We start from the raw sequence: 27,214 nt of genomic DNA on the forward strand, positions 1-27,214 counted from the left end.
ATCGTGGCAGTTTTACGGTTTCCGTATTTTCCAATTGACAAATTCTCACATTATTCTATAATCGTCGACCATAATAGTTCTCTGCCCACTTCCTCGCTGACTTGAAACCCGCGGGTACAATTCTACGATGTAAAGACGAGACGGGAAATACACACGGCACGACGAGTCGCGCCTTTTCATCTTCTAGGACTTAGGAGCTTAATATTGGGGTTGGCAAGAAAGTAATTTCGGTATTTTAAGGTCATCAGAGAGGGTACCTTGTATTCCCCTGGAGTGCTGGTTCGGTCACTTTCTGGCGACTCTGTATAGAAGGTCTTTGTTTAATCCTTTCAGTCCTCCTAAGCTCAGATTTCTCTTGTATTATAGTTTTATCATTTTTAGATATGGAAGACTCATTGTGCATATCTGTTTCTATCAGGGGTTGAAAACGGTTATGATATCGGTTTCGGTTCTCAAAACAGTTATAAGAACCGAAATTGTCTTAAAACAGTTACGAGTGAAAAAGGTTCTGCCTTATATCGATTTCGGTTCCGGTTCTACGGAATCGATATTATATCGGTTCCATAACGGTTATATATCGGTTTCATAACGGTTATATATGTATATATATCGGTTATATTTTATAATACATATAAACTAACATATTAATTAAGTCAAATATAAATAAATTAATACTTAATTTTTTATTTATTTTGAACGTATTTATTGTTTTTCATTTTCTACAATTTTGTTGTAATTGAAGCGTATAATTAATATATTATCGATTACGTCTGAACATAGTTTTGATCTGTGTGGAGACAAAATGTATTTCAGTCCAGAAAATAACCGCTCCACGCTCACCTGCGTAGGTGGAACAGCTAGAATTACATTTGCTAATTTTTTCAGTTCATGTCGCTTACTGTTGTTCCAAAACGCTAAAACGTCAGTGGAAGGCTTCAGACGTCCTTCTTTTATGAAATTATCAATTTCATTTTCTATTGGAAAACGTGATGCGCTACTCCTTGATCGGTTGAGGTTGAACCTATTTATTGTTTCTGCATTCCTTAACATATCTTCAAATTCATCCGTGTCTTGTGGAAGTATTTCTTCAATTATTTGGTTGTCATTAAATGGTGTCACATTGTGCTGCATATTGATAGCTTCTATTCTTGCATATGTATCTAGGAGACAATTTTTCGCATTGCGAATTTGTTGCTCGTTTAAAATTACATTGTAACGTGGATCTAAATAAATAGCGGCCAAAAAATTATCATTTTCAAATAATATATCCTGACGTTTTTGCATTTTATGTATTAATTCGTTTGTATATTTAGTTTGCACTTTTTTAATTTGTATTAAAGAACGCTGCCATATTTCATATAAGTCCCCCAATGTAAGTTGCTCGCTTTGCAAACGTTTGGTTGCGATCCGAGCTGGTTTTAGAACACTTACTAAAGTTTCTATTTCTGTCCACAATATAGGTGACAATTTTAAATCTTCATCTTCCAATTGATTGCAATAATCTTTTAGTTCCATCAATCTTTCCATCATATCAACAGACGAATGCCACCTTGTAACACAATCTATAATGGCATTTTTTCCGTTTCAACCCCTGGTTTCTATTACAGATTTATTAGGTTCCCTTCTTAATTTTGCTTCTGAATTTACTTTTCTCCTCGACACTGATACATCTGATTCATCAACATCAGATTTATTAGACTCTCCATCTATTTCTACTGATTTTGACCATATGTTAGACACATCAGCTTTATTATTATAGATGTTTTCATCCTTTTTAAGTCTCAGAGTCGGTCGAGTTTTTAAGTAATTTGTTTCGTCAACAATTACGTCCCTCACTACAACTAAGTTCTCTTTTTCTGTATCCCACACTCTGTAACCGTTTGGTTCATATCCAACTAGTATGCCTTTTGACGATTATTCATCGAATTTACCTTTCCTAGTTTTATTATGAATATAGTAGAACCGAAAACTTTCAAGTATCTCAACTTGGGCTTCTTACTATGCCACAATCCGTATGGTGTTTCTGACTCTTTTAAGGCTTTTTTTTTTATTAAGCTTATAGAACCCCATGTGGGATTATTAGCAACATACACATGGCTGTGCATGCTAACATTACATAGATACCTTATGAACTAGATTGAGACAATACAATGAACATTTTCGAATGCAGCACTAACACTAATATATAAACAGTGAGCCACTGCCCAATCTGTTGATTCTATCAATTCTAAAGGAACGAAAGCAAGGAATATCAAATTTTTTGTTACTATTAAGCATAGTTTCTAGGCCCATAAATATGTCAATATCCTCTAAATATTTTTGGAGTTCTACATTACAATTAGAAATGCCTCTGCAATACCAAAAGACAACTTTGAGGTCAGTGATAATACGAGAGCTCGAATTATTAATATTCATGAATAGTATAGATAGGCTTAAGTATTCTGTGGAGTATGAGCAAGATTTTCTTGTGAGAGGGTCACATCAGAATCGGTTCCAAGGTCTAAAGATGAACTAGTGATGTCTTTATCCTTATCTTCGGAACAACTGATGTTGAGTTTCAAATTCTTGATAATTTTAGAGATTCTATTTTTAGAAGATCTACCAGAGAAACTGGAGTAAGTTTCCCGAAGCATCTTCACAAGTTGAGATAAATCATCAGTGAAGGAGTATGGCCAGTTGAACGATGTTTGCATTACCCTTTGATTTTAGTAATAATTCTTTGTATTGATCATATCGTAGGATATATTTGTCAGGATGTTGACTAAGAATATTCCTAATTGGTTCCAAAACTTGATCCAATTTATCCATTTTCGTAGAACTAGAAATTTCACCAGAGTTCTCAATTTTTTTCTTTTTCTTAGCTGGCATGTCTGATTTGTTGTTGTTGAGCTAGGATTTAAGAAATTTGAATCAGCTAAATCTTTACCTGAAGTAGTGTTCATGGATGCAGTAGTGAGTTCTTTATTAGGTTCCTTCGAGATGCTGTATGAAGTATTTGACGTGGTTGAGGAAAGAGGTCTTTTACTAAGGCCTTTGGTTAACTCAAGATTTTTAGTTTCATCAAGATCAGGAATAGGTTCTTGAGATTCTTTTTGGCTGAATAATTGAGAATAGTTCACCGCGTTTACGTCAGGATCCTCTTCATGAGTCGACAAGGAAGGAGTGATATTCTGTTGAGCTGGATTATTGTTAGAGGTCGAGCAATGTTTGGCCATATGACCTTCCTTCTTACCAGGGATAGGAATCCTAACCTTAACCGGGTTCGGTTCTCCGTAGCCGTAGAATAACCCGACTAACCGGGTTAGACAAAGAAACTATAACCCAACTAACCCGGTTAACCCGGTTCATACGGGTTTACGGGCGCGCAGTGGCTCAGTGGTTAGAGCGCGCGACTGCGGACTCCGTGGTCGTGGGTTCAAATCCCGCCGCCACGCCGACACCTCTGGAAATATTCCATGTGCCATTTAAAACTGTGATGCCGAAGGTGGTTCGGAACCCACCTTAATAAACCGTAGGTCCCGTCGCTAATAACCTAGCAAAAACCAAAAAAAAAGGAAAAATAAATACGGGTTTCCGTAAATAAACCCCGTGTATCATGTTTCCAAATAATACATGAATTATCAGGTCGTTAAGTATGAAACTTGACAAATGTGTTCGAAATTTGTGTTTTATTTGTTAAGTTTCATACTTAATGACCTGATATAATAACTAATTGAACATGACTGTATTGTTTTAATATTGTCTCCCAATGAGCACAGGAATATCCTATGTACGTCCAGGGAAGGTCTGTTTCGGACATTCGGGACGATCGGAAAACGTCCAGAATATCCTAGTAACGGGCTAGTAACATCCTATGTAGTAACAGCCTCTGAATGGTCATGTTACGAAGTAGAATGTCCTGAGAACGTACGGTGGCGACATTCCTAGAAGGTTTTTAGAATGTTCGAAAGTAACGTTCTCTGGACATTCCTAGACGGTTTTTAGAATGTTCGACAGTAACGTTCTCTGGACATTTTGTGAACGTTTAAAGAAGTAACAACATTTATTTAAAATTTCATTTATTTTATAATTTTTTTCGCATTTGGTATATGTTACAAACAAGATTTTACAAGATTATACGGACATTTACGAACATAACAAGATTTTAAGTACATTTGCTTCTTATTTCCGACTGCTGCAACTTCTTGGCTCCGCTTCCTGCTGTCTTCTTTCAAACTCTCTGGGTCTGTTTAGAGTCAGCAATTCCCCGCTGAAGGCAGTAACTAGAAATAAAATATGTTTTTATGAAAAAAGATATACTAATTACAGTAATAGGATGAGATGTACAGCTATGAATGTAATAATTTAATGTTCAATATGTAGATCGATTCTTTTTTGCATCTACATACCAATCTTGCTGCAACTTCTCCGCTCCTCTTCCTGCTGCGTTGTTTCATATACTCTGCGTCTCTTCGGGGAGGGCGGCAATTCCTCGCTGTTGGCAGTGACTGCAAATAAAATATGTTTTTGTGAAAAAAGATATACCCCAAGTAGCCACGTAACGGGATTTTAGTTAGGCAAAGTTTCAGGGTAGCCGAGAATATTAGAAGGATACAGAAGAAAGAAAATGAAAATCTGGCGTAAGAAAAGACGAATGGATCGCGAGATACGCTCGTGATCACCGTGAACACTGTTAAATTGATAGCAACTCATATACAATGAACTTCATTCATAATCGCCGGCTCTAACTCGAGTTACTTCGGCTCGTTACGAAATGCCAGAAGCAAATCTCGACGTTGACGAGTATTCTCTGGCAAACTCGTCGAACTCGTGTCGCCAACATGAGAATTTTCATTCTGGCATTGATTTTGATCGACTTGCTTTACGAAGAGCCACCTCGCTCGGTACATATGTACCGTGTACATTCCGCGACAAAACACTATAAGATACTCTCTATATGAAACCATACAACTATGTGTTAGAAAAAAGAATTGATCTGGATTAGGTACCATATCTACGTATGTATAATCCCAACAAAAACATCCTGTAAATAGGAGCCAAGTTCTTACGGCCGTAAAAAGTTGTGAGATCAAACAAAATACGGCCAAGTTCGTTAGCTTAGAAATACCTCTTGCAATACTGAAAACGGCGTTTGTAAAAATTAATTTAAAAGAACACTGTTTAATTTTTAAAGAGTTACATGAAGGGCAACAACTGGACTACCAAGTAGTTGAATTTAGTACTTTCCGCCGTTATACTGGTGATTTCAAACTAAGCCTCAACCTGGTAGAACCATACTTCCGGTTTTTCCGTCCAAAATGGCGGTAATTTTATACTCACCTTGTGAATTTCGTTTGCGGTTGAGGTAGATATAGATGGTTTTTCCATTTTAATCGAGGTCACTAAATGTGGCGGACCAGAACTCGGGTTATATTAATTTCAACGACTATTTTTTGTTTGTCCCTTAATTTCGTTTATTCACAAATCTCTCGGATGCTCGTTCGCACGCGGTCACGCTCAGTCTCAAAGTCTTTCTCTCTGCATACTTCACGCACTCAGTCATACCAACTCATTGTCATTTATAACATAACACTCTTCATCAGTCGTGCCACACTTTGATACCTACTTGATAATTGATGAAATTTCAACAAAAATTGATGAAATCCCAACAAGAACATCCTGTAAACAGGAGCCAAGTTCCTGCATGCATTAACGTTATTTTTGTTAAATAAAAACATTGAACAAGTAGAATTGAACAATTGTAGTAGTGATTCGAGTGATACTACGGATATGAGTGACAGCGAAGATGAATTGAAAGATATTTTTGAAAGTTTTGATTTGGAGTTAATTTACGCAGTATTAATGGTTACCGAAACGCGAGGAGAGATGGTTTTAACCGAAAAAATAGAAGATTATGTCGAGCGAGTTATCCCTGGTTACTCTAGAACAGTATTCAAAGAACATTTTCGGTAAGTAACAAACATATTTGTTTTAAAAATAAAAATATTTTTTGTTAATTGGTAACTAAAATGAGTACAGTTTTTAATAAATGTTATATCACGTTATTTTAGAATTTATCCTGAAACTTTTGAAATGGTACTGAGAACAATTGGTCCAGCATTACGCGCAATTAATAAATCCTCTGGTAAAAAACCAATACCAGAAGAAAAGCAACTCTTATTGAACACTGCAGCCCGCTCACTGCATAATTCGCCTCGTTCATCTGCGCAGCGATCTCCTTCCAAACCTGTTTGTGTCTTTTAAGACCGCTACTAAACTCTGCCTCTTTTTCTCTATAAGTATCAATTAGCAAGAGTACTGCCATATCTGGCCATGTAACTCCTCTCGTATTGTTCTCTTCGCTAATTCTAGGTGCAGAATTGGGAACTTGATCTGAAAAAAGTCACTCGTTGTCATTACCGTTACATACAAAAAAGTAATAATGACCGTTACAGAAAAAAATAAGTAATAAATCACAATTAACCTTGTGCAGCAGCATTTTCTCGGTGTTCGGATATTAAATACTCTAAGACACGTTTATCTGTAAAATTATCGTTCATTACTTTTGAGGTTATAATTACATGTCATGTAAAAAATATATTTATCGTATATATTTTTTATACCTCCAGTAGCCTTTGCAGCAGTTTCCATATCAAGCGATAAGGTTACTATTTCATTGTTTCCGAAAACAACTGGAAATTCAACTCAGTGCTTTCTTCAGTGTTGTTCAGTGTCGACTGCTCAGCTTTTTATATCCTCGTGCCTCGTGCACTGACACGCATCTACTTTTTTCAAATTTGCCGCTAATGCATCGGCTACGCATTAAACACATCACTCCTGAGCAGTGATGGGATTGTTGGCGCTTTTCGCACGCATGCGCGAGTTTCGTCAGGGCCGTGTCTACGTCTACGTCCGAAAGTGGGGAACTACTGGGGGAAAAGTAGTGGGAGACTATATGGCGTGAAATTAGCAGGGCGACCAAGGTACCCGATCTTCGTACTTGACTGAGGCTAGAGTCGTCGCGCGTGCGCGTGAAAAGCGCCAACAATCCAGGGGGGGTAAGCTGCCGTGTTAAAAATCTGACCAGTATTTTAGCGCCGCCTAGGAGCCAGGGGTGAACTAATGACAGTATATATAGATATAAACGCTACATACTTATACACAGATACTCGCGTCACTCACACAACTCTGTATACCGTACCTATACATATATACTTTAATGTACACGCGTATACTTAATCTTACGAGTGAAAAGGGTAGAAATTGGTACAGCTGTAAATGAAATTAAATATTTATTAAAAACTTATTTTAATCTACATTGTTTTGTGTAGTCAGACGCTACATCGAAAATCGATATGTCTGAGATTTTTACATTTTTTAATTTTTTATTCAGAATTTGGTTGATGTGTTTTATATATCTATTTAAGATATAATGAAATATATTATAAAAAATGGTATATTTTAATCCATCGAGATGTTGTGTATGGTCTGTATTAAATACTATCGTTTCTTTTAAATATTTCACAGCTTTTTGGCTTAAATTGGTTTCGCAGACATTATTAATAATGATTGAATGACAAATGTCTATTACTACACTTGTGTCAAATACTTTTTCCAAATCCGACAGTTTTAATATTGCTTTACACGTGTCGCATTGATCTATTTTCATATATTTTACTGCAGCAACCAAAATATCTTTTACATGTGCGTCGCTTACGCTGTTAAAATGTACCTCTACATTAGTCAAAGAGTGGTTTGCTTCCACAGCTTGTTTCTTCATATTAATTATATTCTTTGTGTGAATAAAATACTCTGACTGGTCCTCTTCGCAATTTCCTTTGTATGATATCCTTTTACCAAAGTTGTTTATAAATATACTCTTGTAATAACTCGTGAACAATGAACATGTTGGATTGGAATTTCTCCCTCCATGGCTTCTCACAAGACTGAAAAAGTTTTCTATTGCATCTTGGTTTAGATTTCTGCCAGCAAAGTTAATTTTTAAACATTTTAATTTAAAACTCAATTTAATTATATTCTGTAGTGTAAAAATCCAATTTTTTAAAACGATCGGATACGTCTTATCTTTTGGTTTATTTGGTATAAATCTCATTGATTTGATTACACGAATTGCTTTATTCCAAATGTTCATGTTTCGGGAATGGGTATTGCTATCGAAATTCTCGCTATAAAAATTATTTAATGTATCAAATAACGTATTAAAAAAACGTAATAAATTTGAAGTATGCATAGGATCCGGTGACAGTACCACACTGTGATTTCCCTCAATAGGTTTATAATTGGCGTAGAAATGAATTATTTTTGAAAATGTTGAACTAAAAATTTGTGTGCAATACGCCACTTTCATTTTTTTTATGGATTCTTTTTTAACATGCTGGTCAGTAATTTTCACCAAAAGACGGTTCGGTCCATTTGCGCGATCAATCTCATACGTTCCGTCTATGTGTTCCCACTTGGCTGTTAAACGATTGACACCATCGAGGGAGAATTCCAAATTTTTTGTCAATAAATTATTTCTAATGCACTTCATGAGGTGCGGGACATCATACAAAGGAATGATCTCTCTATTGTTAAGAGAGATGATCCCGTTGGGCGAAGTGTTTACCAGTGCGTTTATAGCTTTGACGTTATTCGCGTTCTGGTCACATACAGAAGCAATCACGTGTAAACCAATATTTTCCGCTGCTTTAACGACTTCTTTAAACATATCCGCAATGTCTAAATACGTGGTGCTACTATTGCAAAATGTATATGCCACTGCCTGCTTCCAAGGTCTTGCACCATATATGCCTTTGAGCATCCACACGGTCGCATGATCTGCATATTGTAAGTTGCCCTGCTTATCTATGTACATCCCTTCTACCTTATCTATTGTTGCGTTATAATTTATTCCTGCAGACAGTTTCATCTCATCAAATATCAAAATACAGTACTTTTCTTTTTCTGTGAACGATTTAATATTTTTACTCATAGCTTCAAAAACGCTACTACATATACCAGGTTTTATATCCAATTGTGTTATTAATTTTTTTAGAGTTATTGCAGAGGGCAGTAAAAAAAGATTCTGGAAAAATCTGTAATTTCTTGGGCTTTTCTTCCAAATGGATAATGCCATTATCTTTTCTTCCATCGTGAATGATCTTTTGACCTGGTTTTTGTTCATATTTCTGTGGTAACATACAAATAAATTTTTGATATGGTTTGGCATATGTTTCCAGGAATTATTATTAATGAAACTATCTGCAATTTGTAGCCTCTTTTTGTAGTTTCGATTTTGTAAGGTGCACTGTTTAATCTTCCTCTGCATGTCCAGCATTACTTGGTAATATTTCTTGTTCTCGTTCGATAGTTGGTTGGCAGAAGTTGCATTAAAAACATTCAAAATAGACCCTGAAAAATATAATACAATTATTGTATTTGCGTTATTTAAATAGCGCAAAAATAAAATAAGCATAAAATTTAAATTTTATGTTATGCAAGCCAATCACCGCACACACTCCATTTGTGCATTCATTTCATAAAGTACAAATATCACCACAATCGCACACAGAGCTTGACAGAAATTAATAAAAGAAAGAAAAGTTGGCAATTCAAGCATCAAGTGTAAAATATGAATATCATGCTGCACATGCGCCCAAACCAACTCTGCACACAAGAATTCTTACGGTTGATGCGAGAGAAGTGGTGGGGATCTGGGGAATTCTATGCTCTCTGATGCGAGGCTGATGCGCGCATTGAGTGCAACGGAACGGTTCTAGTGATGGGCATTATCGACTAAATTCAACTATCGACTAATTACTATTTAGTTACTACATACTATCGAATATTTAGTCGATAGTTTTTAGTCGACTGAAATTTCGTTTTAGTGGTTATACGTCTAGATTGCGGGCTATAGTCTATGCCTACGTATAGATCTCATTTCTCACTCACTCTTACAGCATTGTACTGCAGTGCTCACTTAGTATTATAGGCACAGTAAGAGTAAATTGGGGTAAATATACCAGACAATAATTAAATAATTAATAATAATAAAAATAATTTTTTTATAATTTTTAATAATTCGATATCGCTAATGAGTGAATGTATTTGATAGTAAATCTTATAAAATTTATTCAAAACATCCGCCGTTAAAATTCAACCAATAGCTCGATAGTTTAAGCGACTGATTCAGTAACTGAATTTAGTCGATAGTTTTCAGTCGTTTACAGGTTATTCTCGTATTTACTCTTATTCTCGATGTTCGCTAGTTAAATGAATACAAATGAATAGTAGGACAGTATGGGACAGTACAGAGATATTAAATTTCGTGATTGAATGATTTTGTCTTTATTTAATAATAAATTCATACACTACGTTATAAATATAAATGTACACAATTTATTTATATCACATATATAGTTTATATTGCATAAATAGCAATAAGATTTTAACATCCAATATGAATTAAAGTATTGAAATATCTATTACATATTTCATTACTTGCATATTTGCACGTCCTGTCATAATTATGTATTTCTAACCTTTTCGTTTCATCGTCTGACACTGACATTTGAAATTTCAAGATGGCGACGTGTAAACAGTCGACTGAAAATAGTAACCCCACCACTACTAAATTCAGTCGATAGTTTAAAAAATCAGTCGACTGAAAATAGTAGTTGAATACTATCGATTTAGTCGATAGTTTTTAGTCGATGGTGCCCATCACTAAACGGTTCTCTATGCAGTCTATGCGCATTATGCGTGCAACGGAACGCACCCCAGGTATTCTCGCCGTACTCTCCTGCCGGGGTCCTGGGCGTCCAGGAGTTGCTCTGTCCTCTCTCGTTCGACAGGCGTCCGGGTATTATCTCCATACTCTCCATGTCGTAACGAGCGGCCAGGAACAGTATCCTGTACTCTCCCGTCCTGCCGACAGGCGACCGGGTATTATCGCCGTTCTCTCCTGCCAGGGGTGCTACTGCTAACCAAGAGCGGCCGTGGTCCTTACCTCGTCCTCTCTCTCTCTCGGAATAGCAAATAGGCCGAGACCCTGTGCGAACCCTATATTTATATGTATTCGTTGCTATCCGCGAACGAACATCAACAACCAGGTTATTAAGCGTGATTCGACTTTTCGCGCGCTTCCCCGCGTGATTGCCTACAAACTACCTTCGAGAAGCTTCCAGAAGCTTGTCGTTCCGCGTTTTGTGTTTTACGTTTTCTTCTCGAATCTAGGTGCACGGTGGTGCACCAGCCAAGTTCTCGCACTACCTCCTTTTACACGAAACAACTTAGCCGTTTGTTAGAGGCTTATAACTCTGCAATGAAGGCAGATGGAGAGATGTAATTCCGTACACTTGTTGAATGCTATTATGCCGCAATATTGACAAAACATTAATCTTCCAACATTAGTAGGTTCCGAGTTATAGGACCTCAAAAATCACTAAATTTGTCACTGACTGACTGACAGATCATCAAAACCTTTTGGGTACTTCCCATTGACCTACAAGCTTGAAATTTGGTACATAGGTCCACCATAACAAACACTCAAAGGAATAATTATCAAAGTTTGAAATTTTACACTTTAAAGGGGTTGTATTGAAAAAAAACATTCTTCTTTACTGCGAGTAGGCACACCGACTACACATCGAAGAAGTACAAATCCCTGACCCTAAAATTCCTAAACCAAGAATACAAAGAAAAAGAAAACCTCCTGCAATTAGAAAAAATAATCAACTGACAAAGGAAAAAAGAACAACATAAACCTCGAACAGGACAAAGATTCAAGTAGGTATAAATAAATAGGTAGTGAAACGAACATGCATTTATTAATTTACTGAATGTCTACCTTAAAGATAAAAAATGTTTAGGATTTAATGAATCAGGGATAAGATCCTTCTTGATAATTGATGAATTTTCAACAAAAATCGATGAAATCCCAACAAAAACATCCTGTAAACAGGAGCCAAGTTCCTATGGCCGTAAAAAATTGTGAGATCAAACAAAACACGGCCAAGTTTGTTAGCTTAGAAATACCTCTTGCAATACTGAAAAAGCGTCTGTAAAAATTAGTCTAAAAGAACGCTATTTAATTTTTAAAGAGTTACATGAAGGGCTAAATTATTCAAACTTGGCCGTTACTTTTTAAACCAATGGCCATAAAAGGTGTTACGGTAGCGGCCGAGTTTCAATAATTTAGCCCTCCATGTAACTCTTTAAAAATTAAATAGCGTTCTTTTAGACTAATTTTTACAGACGCTTTTTTTCAGTATTGCAAGAGGTATTTCTAAGCCAGGCATGGCCAGAAATAGCACGCGTGCTAGGGAATCTCAAGGAATACCCGTGGAATACCCCCACTTCTCCCGGCCGCGCGTCTCGCTCCCCGTGGCGGCCATAGTGCTCGGAGCAACTATGGCCGCCAAGGGTATTAAGACGCGCGGCCGGGAGAAGTGGGGGTATTCCTTGTGAATCACTAGCACGCGTGCTATTTCTGGCCATGCCTGTTCTAAGCTAACGAATTTGGCCGTATTTTGTTTGATCTCACAATTTTTACGGCCATAGGAACATGGCTCCTGTTTAGAGGATGTTTTTGTTGGGATTTTCTATACATGCTACAATATATAATACTTTGAATTTTATACGTGAAACGAAAAGTTTCACCGTTCTCGGTGTACATGACGAATGAATTCCTACCGTATGGTACGGCTGGTGCGTCTCGAAGTCTGCCGTAGTCGAAGGGTTAAGAAAGGAAGAAGAACTATAAAGATCTTTCGCTTTTATAGTTATCAGACGAGAACGGTCCCTTATACTTAACCTTACACTTAAAAATCCGAAATGGTAACTGTAATATCGGTTCGACTAATCGCATATCGTTTGATCCTCAGAATACACTGCAGAAGCCGAAGTACTACCGTTCGCCGCATGGGTGCCTGGGTTAACGATCGTTTCGCGGAGGAGGAGGTGGTCCCGATTAACCAGGGCCCGAGGAGAAGGAAGACTTCAGGCATCCTGGGTCACATTTGCGATGGTGGCGGTCCAGGCGGGATTTATCAGTCTTCGAAGAACTTTAAATCGTCCGCATCCTCGCCGTCGTTGTTGCCGTTACGTCGTCAGTTCACTAGACAGCTGTACGAGTGGCCGTGTTTACCGCTGTTTAAATCAAGGACGAAACTAAACCGGTTCGGGATTGGTTCAACCGTCGCGTTGATTCGAGTGATTTAACTGTTTCTGTAACAGTGTTCGCGTTCGCGTGTTTGCGTGTTCAAAGTGCTCCGGAAATTTTCAGCTCGACAAAATAGGAAAACCTGAAAAGATATGCATATGTAGCTGCAAACACTAGAGAGGAAGCTCCTGTCGAGAACGAATTGAAAGAGAAAGCTAGGCGAAGGTAACGTTGGCGCGAGCTGAATGTCGTTACATTGGCTCTCGGACGACTGCGCTTGAACAGCGGTCTTCTCCTCCCTTGACGCGATCATCATGGCCGAGTGGTACCGGGTGAAGTTCAACGACGAGAGGAAGTTGACCGAATCGAGCGAGACGATCGATCCGCCAGAGGAGGGTATGAAAGATGACTGCTACAGCGGTACTACCGAGTCGCGCAGTGACCTGAACAACGGTGAGATCCCCTGTCGAAAACACAACGAAGAATCGGCAATCGAGAAGAGGCGGTCGTCGAGCATAGCCTCGCAGAATACTCCCCGCGAGGCTAAACACCACAAGAGCAGAGACGCTGCGTCGATCGTTTTAAATTCCATAGCGAAGGATGATTCCCGGTTTCAGACGAACTCGGACCAAATCGGCATTCTGTCCGAGGAACTGTCCAAGTCGTTGAGCAATCAGAGCTACGAGAACGACGTGACGATCGACAAGTTCGAGGACGAGGAGGAACGAAGATGTTTGGAGAAAACGTACAACGGCTACGAGGATCCTGGCTCGAGGATACGGGAAGAGGCGAGGCAGGAACTGAAGAAACTCTCGAAAAGGCCGGTTAACATGCAGAAGGAGGACGTCTCCGGTTCTCAGAAACGCAAAAACCTCGTCACGGTTAGACGATCCATCTCTCCAACGAGGATTCTGTCGGCGAAGAGACGCCTGCCGTCCGAGAAGAGCATCGAGAAGCTCGTGAATGGAAGTTCGTCCAGAGAAGACAAGCAACAGCACCATGTTCAGTTCAACAAGGATTCGAAGAAACAATACTCGCGAGACGAGAGGTCGCAGCCAACTCCTTCGATACCTACGTCGGCCATCAGTACTTCCGAGGACAACTCTAGCTTGGGACAGCTGTGCGAGGGTACGCCACCCGATGGAGGCTGGGGTTGGGTGGTCGTCGTGGCTGCTTTCATAATTAACCTGATAGGGGACGGCGTCACGTTCTCCTTCGGTGTGATTTACGTCGAGTTTTTGAAGTATTTCGACGAGGGTAAGTTCAAGACCGCCTGGATAGGCAGCATATTCATGGCGATGCCGTTGCTGTGCGGTCCGGTGGCCAGCTTTCTGACGGACAGGTACGGATGTCGTCGCGTTTGCATCGCGGGAAGCATTCTGGCCACAACCGGCTTTGTCATTACATCGTTCGCGAACTCGATGGCGGTGCTGGTATTCACCTTCGGCATCCTGCCTGGCTTCGGGTTGTCTCTTTGCTTCGTAACGGCGGTGGTGATCGTCGCTTACTATTTCGACAAGAAGAGATCGTTCGCCACTGGCCTGTCCGGATGCGGAAGCGGCATCGGGACGTTCATATGCGCGCCGTTCACGCAATATCTACTCGATGAGTACGGCTGGCGGGGGACGACGCTGATTTTGGCCGGACTGTTCTTGCAATTGGCCGTGTGCGGATGCTTGATGAGGGATCCGGAATGGACGACCACCCGGGCTAGGGCCAAGACCGAGGAGAGGCGGAAAAATAGGGAGAAGAAAAGAAGCAGGATACAAAGCTCCAGCATGGACTCGTTCTCCGCCAACTGCTCGCTGAACACTCTCACGATCATGGAGAAACTTCGACTGCAGGGGGAGGACGACGAGGAGAAACTCTTCTCCAGTCTGCTCAGTCTGCCTACCTTCGTCAACACCGGGGAGAAGGTGCCCTCGGAGGTGCTGGAACTCCTAAGCACTCGGAAGAATGTTTACAACGTGTTGGTCCAGAATTATCCGAATCTTCTGATACCCTCGCGGCGTTTGAGCGACTCAGGAGCGCTTCACGAACAACTGTGCCTACCGTCGTCGGCGAGGCTCGCGATCACGCCCCCCTCTTTCTCCGAATTGAAGACCGAAGAGAGCAAGGACAAGACATCGTTAACCGACAATCAAACCATCGAACAGCAGGCTGACGACGCATGGCGCTTGTGGTGGTCAAAGAAGATTAGTTTGCAGAACAGCACCTTGAGGAGATCCAGTACCCCCGAGCACTCTAAGAGGATACCCCCGGGCTTTCCGAAGGACATCAGAATGCATAAACGTAGCCTTACCTACCGGGGTGCCATGTTGAATATGAATCGGCTGAGAGCGTCCAGTTGTCCGGATATTTATAGGAACTCGATGACCACCAGAACAAAAACGAAGCTTGTTTGGTGCGCCGGCCTGTGGGATATTCTCCTGGATATGGTTGACTTTTCGCATTTCGCTGACTCGCGTTTCTTACTGTTCGCCATCAGTAATTTCCTGCTCCACACTTGGTACGACGTCCCCTACGTCTACTTGACGGATAACGCGATCGAGATGGGATTCAGCGAAACGGATGCTTCCAATCTGATATCGGTTATTGGAATCACTAATACGGTCGGCGAGGTGAGCAACTTTTCTCTTTATATTCTATGTAGATTTAAGGGGCGGTTACGGGTGCGAAGGTTATGTAGCCTTTAGAACTGTTCGGCCGTTCAAGGCTGTCGCTACATCGCGATGTAGCGTCCACTCCAAATCATTTTCATTTTCTCCATTTTCAAATGTCCATCATCTATTTCAAAACATGTCCATAAAGGGGACCATAAACCATAAAGACTAGAGACCAAAACTACTACAAAAATGTATTTTCGAAATATTATTTAAAAATACTATTTACAATGGTATAACAACAATCATGTAATGAGGCTCGATACGGCGCACAGTAGGACCTTTCGTCCAAATCGGAGACAAAATCCAAGAACTTTTGATAGAAATGAGGTAGAGCGATGAAATTTTTTAAAAATTAAAGCTGAAACGGCAGAATATGGGAAACATAGGGAGATTGTGGTACGAACGTTTTATAACCTTCAGAAATTTCGTTAAACTTTCACAATTTCAAGAAAATTGCGGTTTTATCAATACCACGTGCGGAAAAAATTTTTTTTTAGTATGCTACACATCATTTGCTAGATTTTTCACGCTGATTTCAAATCTGGTCTCAAAGTCTACGACCTCAGGATTTTGCAAGAAATAATGGTGATACCTTATTCTTATTTTTATCACCAGAAGTTAAAGAATTCGTAACGGTAAGGTAAGACGTAACGGTGTGTTCTTCGGATGCTTGCTTGCGGGGAACTGATTAATGGTGTTGTTACTAACTGAATTATAAAGTAACCCGCATTTGTTAAAAAAAAAACGTTAACGCAACGTGTAAATCGATAAAATATATATCTAATATATAAAGTAGAAAAGTATGTCTGTATGTATGATCCGATAATTAATCCGATCGATACGATTCGGTCTGACGATCGCGCACCGATTACAAAGGAGAACCTGTAGGACCACTAGATGGTAGTACGGACATAAGGATATTAAAATAAAAATAAAACAAAAATCGCTAACAAAGAGAAAATAACTCAGAAAATTGCGTATAAGCGAAATTTTATCGAAATTGCCCACTTGTTAGTTGCGACTACAAAGTATAAACATTCTTTATGTCGCACGATCATTTCGTACAAAATAAATGTTTAGCATTGTGACCTCAACAATCGTGGACACATTAACCTTAACATCTGACGCGATGGGAATGATCAATACATTTCGTTTTACTTTACGTTAGCCTGCCAGGAACGGTGACATATCGATAATTTCAAGTATCGATGTTCATTGTTAGCCAGGTTCTCCGTGGCGGCAGACTTTGTCCCTTTATGCTGTCCAATATTAGCGCGCTTCGCCGCTGTTTATCGGTCACCGAAGACTCGTTACTTCCACCTACCGATTCTGCGAGACAGATTCTTTAATGAATGCTCTCCTCCCCGCTCTATATAAAATTTCGAAAAATTAGCCTGTTACAACTCCTTTACTTAATGATGTAGCATCAGGTACTCCAATATGGAACACTTTTTTTATGCACATATTTTACCTGTTTGCATTAGTATAATTGATTAGTAGTGCTCTTTCGAGCACGAAATAACGAAATTCAATCAATATTCATTATCTTTCCCGAAGCTCCTTTGTCCAACGTTAGGACAACATGGAATGGTATATTAAGTAGGTAAATGTGACGTTAAGGGAGGCAACCTCGGATGACCTTGACCTTGACATATGTTGTCAAGGGTCATCATTCTTGAATTCAATACAGTATTAGCAATAGTGACCCCCCTATATTGGAAAAAGAAAAAGTTGTGTTTGTGTTTGAATTTCGCGTCGATTAAATTAAGAAGGAACCACGCACGTACGCATGCACACACACACACACACCGAGAAACTGTGATTAAATTAAATTACAAGCTCGAATGTATCTTAACATTCTTAACGCATCCCCAACTATTGTAAAGAACGCTTCACCTTAACCTTTTTTCTGTGTACTGCTGTTCTAATGTTAACCGTGTACATGAGAGTCATTAAAACCCATACCATTTTTTCAGCATAACAAAAGAAAAAATTTGTTTGCATAAGTATTTGTAAAATTTTATTAATTGTTAAAAGATAAGTATGCAATACTTCAAAAATTTGCTACATATCACAGATAGCATTCCTAGAAACTCTATTAATTTTTTATTTAAGTTTTTGTCAGCCTCGGGTACATCTGCACCCCCATACATAGACAGAAGGTTAAAAGTTACACTACATAAAGCTGTTATCGTAGATCAATAACACGCAGAAGATTGGATACTTTGTTAAATCTGGAAGCTCTTTAAACGCCCGTATATTACGTCAGTCTCGTCTTAGGTAACTCAGTGACACACGTCCACTTCTCACCCTCCCTGATCGCATTTTATTGTAAACTCCCTGTGACCTTCCATTTGCAACACCAAAGCATTAAGTATTTGCATTAAGAAAATCAAACATTTTTGCATTCTTCGAGAAATATGCTTTCGAAAATGCATTCCCAACGTCCAGTTATGCTAACATTCAAATAGATTTTTTTTTAAAATTCAACAAAAAGATCCAGAAAATTGCAAAATTTGCAAAACATTGCAAAGAAAATCGAATTTTTAAGACATTTAAACAAATAAATTTTTCGGAATTTTCGTTTTTCACTAAATTCCCCAATCGAAAACCCAGAATTTAAAAAAATTTCGCTATCGGACTCCTAGTATCAACATATTTAAAAAAACATGTTTTTGACCCACAACATCGAGGGCTACGTATTGTATTTCTACTTCAATATGGGCGATGATTAATAAAAAGAAAAACATGAGTTGGATATTTGTCTAACATAAGATCTATGGCTCACATATATATTTCTTTTCGAACCATGTCTTTTAATTATGTTGTTATCCAGGTTGTCTAAGCCAGGGGCTGATTTACTGTTTGATCTTAAAATGCTGCTTTGCATTTCGTCCTGTGTGATATTCTCGTTCCATGTTTCGTCTTCTTGTGAAATATAATCTTCTTGCAGTCTTTGCAGTGTTCCCTTACTCGATCTATGTATATATCGAGTCATCATTCATGGTATAAGTTTGGGTTTCTTCTATTCTTGGTTTTTTGGTGAGATCATTTATAGCCTTTTCTCCTCAAGTTGATTTCTAATTTCGGGGGGTTGTTTGTTACCTCTCTGTTTTATAAAGGCATGTTGAAGTCTTTTAATTTTGTACCAGATTTCTCCTGTAGGGGTTTCATTGTTTATTGACTCTGCGAATTCTAACCATGTTTCGTTTTTCTTAATTTTGATTAGCTTTTTTAGTTCAGTTTCTTCTTTTTTCAGTTCCTTCCAGTTATCCAAGGTTGGGTTTTTACAGAATCTATTTACTGTTTTTTTCAGTTTTTTCCTCTTTTCCCAGCAGCTCTTGTCCCACCAAAAGGGGGCTTCTTTTGTCGGAGATTACATTTTTAATGGGTTCCTTTTTTGTACTTCGATTAGGATTGCTGTTCTTGTTCGAGTTATGACGGGGGCTCCCTCTATTCTGATTTTTCTTTTTTTTACTAACTTTGTCCTGGGATCCATTTTTACTTACAACTTTTCCAGCGTTTCTCAGTTCATTTAGATGTTTTTCAAATTCGTTGAAAAATTCGATGGGATTTTCGTTTTCCTTCATTTTCAACTCTAATAGCCTTCTTTTGCATAGAAGTTTTATTGCACTACTATTGACTAGATATACTTCATCAACTTTTCAACCATCTTTTAGCAGATTCTTCTGATGATCAATTGAAGTTCAGAATCAAAATTCTGAGATGATCAATTCCAATTGCGTATTTGTGACGCTATGAACTATATAGTGTAGGAATATTTTATAGGAACTCCTACGCCTTGAGTGTGGCGTAGCCATATGAAAATAATAATATCTTTATTGATGCAATAAAATTACGTAAAAAGATTAAATAGACACTACATGTAAATACATACTCGAAATGCCATTGCAACATACATTTTTTGGTAATATTTAGGTCTTATATGTTGTTCATCCAAATGATAACTAGATTTTAAGTTAAATCCGTGAGGATTTTCGATGGCAAGTATTGAATACCAATGTTTCAAAGAAACTACACCATCCGGAGTCTGCATGTAACAAAAACACATTTTTCAATTATTATACTAAATAATAGTTGAAAGAAATTCTATGATCCTCACATATTAGAAAATATGTACTTTGCAATTTCAAACAATATAAACACGATCAAACTTTCGTATTGTCTAACTTCGAATATGCTTTTTTCTTATTTTTACTTGTAGATTATGCTCCTATTGTTAAATTATTATATTTGCGTGGAGGTGAGAGGTAGACGCCACGTGCTTAACTTCACAACTTTATATTTTTGTTGATGTACATTAATACAACTTAAACAACTGTGTCTTTACAGAACTTTTAACAAAAACACTTTTAACTGAAAATACTCTTTTGTATAATAATATTTCTTAATTACTATCATTAAGCCTTTTATATAAACGTGGTCGCGGTTACATCTGTACATACGGAGCGTCTTGTCGTGAGTGATATTTCGAACGGCCAACGGTTCGTGCGCGACCGCTGATTGGCCACTTTTCCGATTTACTAGAAACAGGCTTGCCACAGTTAAAATCACAGTTGTATTTTCAACACCTATTAATATTGCCGGAAAAGTACGAGACACTCTGTATGAATTGTATGTACTATTATTAAATTTGACCACATTTGACTCACCCAAATTCCTGCATATCGATCAAACTGGGAAAAATAATTGCTAAGACATTTCACCAAATGTGGAAAATCGGAAATAAACCACAAGCGTCTTTCTGTGTCTACTACATGCTGTATACTAACACAGTCTTCTTTTACTCCAAATATATTCCACATGGATCGATTCCATGATGCTCCATCTGACACTACAGCGTCTATTTTCAATCCTGATTTTGTTCGGTTAGAATAATACACTCCATAATAATTTTGTGTAAAATTGTTGCACTTGTGTTGCCAATACTCAGGAAGCAAGCCAAAGATTGAACCCATGTCCCTTTGAAAGGCTGAAACATAAGCACCAATGCATGGTCTCCCTTTTTCGTTTTCTGATCCTCCCTAGTATGCTGGCCTAAATCGACAAAGCCTTCAACTTTTAGGTTCATGCGATTAAAGTATAAAGTTTGCGATAATTTCATTTCGTCGACCAATAATACACCCATAAAACAGTATTTTGGCTATTAAAATATACAACATTCATTGATACATCATTACAGCAGACTCCTGCATAACCGACCACTGTGGGACTGGACCTTTGACCGGTCAAAACGGAGCTGGATAATTGACTGTATATAAATTATTGTATATAAAAATCACATTCATATTGTAGTTATTCGATTATCTGAAAAGCTTTGTCGTATAATAATAACCCATTTTTATAAATCAACAAAATTGATTTATGCAAATTAAATGTATTCGCACCTCGTACATCGTTAGATTCCATATCTGCCGTTTTCTTTTTTAACAATTCAAATGTACTCATTTGAAAACCGTAACAACCTTTTACATTCTTCATGTAACGATTTAAAGTTTGAATGGACGGCAATGTTAAAATATTGCGCGATCTTAGATGATTGTACGTTTTTCTGCTTTTGATTCGCAGCAAAATACACTCATATATCCATTCCGTTGCATATCTTATGCCCTTCTTATTGTTGGATTTCGCTGCTGCAAAACAAGCTTCGACAGCTAATTGCTGATTTTGCGGCAATTCTTTAATAACTTTTCTCATCACCTTCTCGTTGCATCTACTGCATTCATCTTTTAAATATGCAATTTTATTGTACAATTTTGAAATCTACAAATATTAGTTGAAATTAGAATTACAATTAAAACAGTCACTGAATTTTGTATAAAAATATAGTTAATGTACATACTTTGCTTCGAAGTCTCTCCTCTCGACGTTTATAGTTACAATTCGATGATTGTAATGTTCTGCTTTTGTTTTTTAATTTTTTAATGTTCAATTTTATGTTACGCTCTTTTCTTAATGTCATCTTACAACTTCTTCTACAAGGTACACACCTCATTTTCTCTTCTAATGCATACTGCCTTTTAATTGTAAAACCGCGACACTTTGTAATCCTGTAAAAGGAATAAGTACATTTTATTTTAAGTACATATTATTAGATGTATAACTACTACATATATAACTAACTAGCTTTTGCCCGCGGCTTTGCCCGTCGTCCCCTGCCAGCAGGGGGCTGTCGCGGAACTTTTGACACCGTTTCCAGGGTGTTTCGGTGTTGGTCGAATGGCCAGACTTGATCCGCGAGCATTTCGCAAGCGGGCTGGGTTGGGCACCGTATTCCATTCTCGACTGACGTTTGACCGAGCGGGGTCGCACTCGGTGGTGCGTCCCCGCAGTCTCCCGGAAAGTCGAGACGTTCACGGCTATTTACGCCCATTTACCTTTAGAAGGTTTTTTGGAACATTTTGCCCTGTTGCCATGGGTTTTATGTGTTGGTTTGGGTTTGACCCATGGTTTTACGGTTTTTTGGTCCGCTGATTGACTTGTGTTTCACACTTGTCGTACAGGGTCGTATACCACCTCGATTTGTGTCCCTTACGGGTTAGTGACTCATATGGTCCCCGCCACCACCTTCGCCCAGTCCCGTCCGTTTTCCGGGATCATGGGTTGAGGGTGTCCCCGGCTGGGTGATCTGCATACTCGCTAGGAGCATGTCTCGATCTATGGTCGTCGTCCCCGACGAGTCGGGGGTTCTTACGGAACTTTTCCCACCTTTTCCAGGGTGTCTGTTTGTGTATTTTGGCCACCGCCTGAGATTTTACAGTTTATTGACTCACTGTTTGGCTCATGACTTGGCCTTTGCCGTGCAGGGTGATGTACCACCTCGGTTAAAACCTTCGAGAATTATTGTTATACACGAGTCCCCGTCGCCTCCGCCATCCAACCCGATGTCCGCTTCTGGATCACGGGTCGAGGGCGGCCCCATCGGGGCTCGTGTGTTTTGTTTGTGTGGCGTTTCTACCTATAGGTGTTGTTATCAGTTAGCAGTAGACTGATGCAGGTTTTATCACCTTTTCCAAAGTGTTTGCTTTGGTATTGTTGACTTTTGTCTAGTATTTTTGCATTACCATGTTTGCCCAGTGTCTCGTGGTTGGCGCTTGTGGTATAGGGTTGTGTGGTCGATTAGCTAGTTGGCTTTCGTGAGTCAATGTTCTGGTCCATGGGGCAGGCCGACAAAAGCGGTTGTTCCACTGCTGGACGGCTTCTTCTGACCTCCTGCTACAGCCCTGGGACAATTTTGGAAAGTGTGACCCATCATTCCACACGTAAAACAGGAGTCCTTCTCTCGCCTCGGTTTAGGACAAGACGACGATCAATGTCCTTCCTTACTGCAATTAAAGCACTTCGTTGTTTTTGCAAGGGTGCTCTCACTGGAATCATTTTTATTCCTTGATGGCAAGTTCACAGCAATATTCCTCTTAGCGTCAGGTCGTATACTAATTTTATCGAACGCAGTCAACAATTCGGGAAGAGACTTAAAACACTGCATCCTTGCTTGATTTCGTAGTAACGGATCAGAAATTCAATCTATCAGATAATCCATCAGCTCATCCTCTGCTACAGGGACACGGTTGGCCATAATAATCTTCTCGTGATGATATTCACTGTAACTTTCATTCGTCCTCCACATTCTATCTTCAAATTTTTTCCTCAATAACAACTTGTTGGGTTGGTGATCAAACATTTTTTTCAATTCCGCCATAAGCGCTTCAAGGTCCATTTAAATATGTTCTGCTCTCGAATGGAACCATCGCAACACTTTGCCTCGCAATTTGGTACCGATCAGCACTTTGGTAGTGTTATCATCTAAATCATAAGTAGTGCGTAATAGCCTCACTTGCTTCTCCCAAATAGAAAACGTGTCTTCTGAACCGTCAAAGTCACTCAGAAGGTCACTCATTAACTTAATGCTCACGCTTGGTCTATCAGAAATACGTGATACAGACCGGGAAGAACTTCTCAAAGCGTCGTTTTTCTCGATGGGCAAGCGCTAATTCCGTCCTCATCAAATCTGCTTCTCGCCGCAAAAAATCCATCTCTCTGATCATCCCACTCGTAGCATCACTCGGACCCGGCATATTTTCTTCCGGATTCGTGCCTGGTACCTCGGGAATATCGTCAGACAACGACTCAATCCATGTATTATTAGGAAAAGCAGCTTCCAATCTTAACAGCAGTTCAGCCTTGCCTGAAGTAGAGATGCCCACACGCTTTGCCACACTTCTCAGCTGAGCCACAGTAAAGTCGTTCTGATTCATGTTCCTCTCACAAACAGACGTTCAAATTTCCAATAAACGTCTAGAGTACAAAGTACGTAAAATTCACTCAGCAGGTGGAAAAAAAATTCAGTTCCGATTATGTTGAAGAATTGAACCAGCTTCAACACGTGGTTTCCCTAACCTCCAAAGTACACACACGGTTTTCACAACCTCTAAAGCACAGTTTCGACACGCGGTTTTCATAACCTCTAAAGCACACACGTGGTTTTCACAACCTCTAAAGTACAGTTTCGACACGCGGTTTTCATAACCTCTAAAGCACACACGTGGTCTCTTTATCCCACTTCTGATAAAAAACTGTAAGGTTTATATATAAGAGAGTTTATTGCGTTACAATATATGTACGATGTTGTATTGTATATATATCGATAATGTGTCAGGATCTAAATGTACAACACAGTAAACTAAATACCGACTAAACTAAGAACTGACTGGAAGACGAAAACTAAAGTATTCTAAATTACCAAATCCGACTAAACTCGACTAAGGTCTAAGACCGACTCTCTTCGCTTTCTCACACACACAAGAGCAGGGGGTGTCGACTCTGGTACTTTTTTGAACCACTGTTCAGGGCGCCCTCTCAGCTAAAGATGAGCCGAACCGAACTAAAACGTATATATGTGTTGGTGATCACACAAACGTGTACTCACACATAGTTAACCTCGCATGTACGTGTAATCGTATTCATCGCTAGCTATTTATAATTATGAATTGGGTTTTTTAGAAAAATTAATTTACAACGGTTATGTATGTGTACATATTTATTATTATTGCAATATAACATATTTATTCGTAATATAACATCTTCATAACAACTTCATAAATAATACACACTTTTTTGCTTGTTATTCCTCCTATTTCATGGATTTTCCATTCGTTCCAAAAAGTAACTGCAACATATAAGAATAAGATAATTCAATTATCTAATTTATTAAAAATAGAATTGTATACTGATGGAAATGGTTATGAATAGTAGACATTTACCTGATTCAATTTGCAGTTGCGTTATTTTTGCATTCTTCTTCTTTTTGTAGTTGCGCCTTGGCATCCTTTTTTGCTTGTTATTCCTCCTGTTTTGTGGATTTTCCATTCGTTCCAAAAAGTAACTGCAATCCACTGCAATCATATAATTGCATATAATAAAAACCGACGCCAACCGACGCCGCCAGCAACAGCCAGCAAAGAGTGGCGTGGAGTGGGGATACAGTTTCTATTCCCACCGCCAGGTGCCGCCAGGCTGTGGACTCTTGTAGGATGTATGTAGATTGTAGATGGATACTCTTGGAGAGAATCAGAAGCTTCGGGGAAGGTACCGAAGAACGTAGCCTACTCTACGTTTTACTTGCAACACGTGGTTAGGACTTGAGGATAAAATTCACTGCAGAATTTGTAGTTCAACGAGAACCATTTAATGATATTTATTCACGCGGTAGTGACGTCCGTCGTAACCGTACGACGGAGAATATATTACAAAAGAGGTAAGCCTCGAAACACAGTACAACTGGATAAAGATGTTCAATACGTCTGACTCTATGAACTGACTATTTTGAACTGCTAGGGGTGCCTAGCGTAACGGTCGCTACGAGAGACGGTTGGAAGTAGGACCGCCAACTCCCTATCGGTGATCTCCCTAGGCGCGACCTAGGGGAATGGCGACACGAGCGCCATAATCCCTACACACTCCCCCCCGAGTGTGTACGTGCAAACTTATGACGCTACACAACGATATACAAGCTCGCCACGCTGGGGATACCGCAACAATATAACAATATTATAACTATGAACTATTTACAATGAGTGCGCACTACATCTACTATACAAGTTGTTCTTACAAACTACGCGATTGCTATTTACATGTATACAACAGGCTTACAACTAAATCGGCGATATTAACTCGGCGGGACTGTTTGCACAGTTTTCGCCCGTGAATATGTTCGCAGCGCATTCCGTTGATTTGAGTCGGTGGGTTCGCTAGACGAGGTTGCTAATTCCTCTCGGAAGTGATACGCTGGTTTCACATTTTCTATCGAGACGGAACGCGCTTTTACCTGATCGTAAAGATTCTGAGGCTGCGGTGACAAAGAGAGAATATCTTTTATCGCGGCTATTTCTTCAAACGTTAACGCGGATATAACAATGTCAGCCATCGTCTTTTGTGTGGTTATGCGGGCAGCGGAGAGGAACGATTCAACTTGCATGAACCATAGTGAAGGATCCTCCCGAAAGAACGAAGGTACCTTTGGTACGCGATATGAATCGACGTGCTTCTCGAGAAGCGATTTCAAGATTTCCTCAGTACCCGGAAGTGGTGCCGGCGCGGTCATTTTGATTATCTGCGCGCGCACGCGATGCTAATTCACAGGACCCGCGGCGGTGGGTCTTACACTATCACGACGGAACTGAACGCGCGTCGGAGATGCAATGCGCCATGTATTCTACCGGAATCGCTATAACGAATGTTAACGGCTAAATTAGACGCTCGCACTTACGGAAGTCGCTCGCAATCTCCTATGCACGCCGGAATTCACCTGTGGAACAGCTCCTTCGAGGACCAAGATGGCGGCTTCACAGCGGCGTGCCTCGTGCAGCAGCAAAGATGGCGGACAGGAAACGTCCTTCCGACCGCGTGGCCTGGCAAAACAGCAAACCGGTACTCGAGTGCGTCCTCCTCGAGAGATCGTGGCGTCGGCGTGACGCTGCACTCTGCTTGGCTGGATCCTCGACGCTCCTCGATGAAGGTGCGTGCCAGCCAGAATAGCTGCAGGCACGGGATGTCCCCAAGACCGCGTGCTGACGTCCTTCCTTCTGGTGATCGGCGAGATCACGACGCCCGACGGATTCAGATCACGTCGGGGTCACCAATTGTAGGATGTATGTAGATTAGGGTGGACCTTAGTTACTCTTGATGAAAAAATTTTTTCGGAATTTTAATGGTGCGACCCCGTCAATTTGTGCCATTTAGTGAAAAAATAAACCCTGTAAAAAATCAACTCGATCGGGCAATGAGAAGACGTGCCACAACGACTTTGTTTATGTAAAAAAATTAAATTTCACTAAAAATAGGAAAAACAGTTTTTAGCACATTATTTCATTATTAGATGTCATTTTAG

General features: G+C 39.5%; 3 protein-coding genes across 20 annotated transcripts in view; 1 reads left to right on the top strand and 2 right to left on the bottom strand.

Annotated features, from left to right (window-relative positions):
* The window catches only part of LOC143211830 (monocarboxylate transporter 9), a 187,298-nt gene that overhangs the window by 117,170 nt on the left and 42,914 nt on the right, over window positions 1-27,214 (top strand). For 16 of the 18 annotated variants that reach the window (XM_076429847.1, XM_076429848.1, XM_076429852.1 and 13 more), the window contains one exon: window positions 12,864-15,762. In XM_076429847.1, coding sequence (XP_076285962.1) covers window positions 13,456-15,762 — 2,307 coding nt within the window. In that variant the 5' untranslated portion in view covers window positions 12,864-13,455. Of the gene's footprint in view, window positions 1-5,673; window positions 5,949-6,344; window positions 11,767-12,863; window positions 15,763-27,214 lie in introns of those variants that run through there. The other 2 variants (XM_076429855.1, XM_076429853.1) reach the window with 2 other exon arrangements.
* Window positions 5,674-6,970, bottom strand: LOC143211842 (uncharacterized). The gene is made up of 3 exons (XM_076429876.1): window positions 6,603-6,970; window positions 6,464-6,520; window positions 5,674-6,372 (listed from the first exon to the last, which is right to left on the bottom strand). Exons 1-3 carry the CDS (start codon window positions 6,628-6,630, stop codon window positions 6,110-6,112), a joined length of 348 nt encoding a protein of 115 aa, XP_076285991.1. The 5' UTR covers window positions 6,631-6,970; the 3' UTR covers window positions 5,674-6,109.
* LOC143212399 (uncharacterized) lies at window positions 16,545-25,977 on the bottom strand. The gene is given in 5 exon segments (XM_076431183.1): window positions 16,545-20,690; window positions 20,693-20,971; window positions 21,133-21,591; window positions 21,671-24,994; window positions 25,089-25,977. Coding segments are annotated over 4 exon segments (1,179 nt in total). The 5' UTR covers window positions 21,824-24,994; window positions 25,089-25,977; the 3' UTR covers window positions 16,545-20,402.

The sequence above is a fragment of the Lasioglossum baleicum genome, chromosome 9 (assembly GCF_051020765.1).
Source record: "Lasioglossum baleicum chromosome 9, iyLasBale1, whole genome shotgun sequence".
NCBI lineage: Eukaryota > Metazoa > Arthropoda > Insecta > Hymenoptera > Halictidae > Lasioglossum > Lasioglossum baleicum.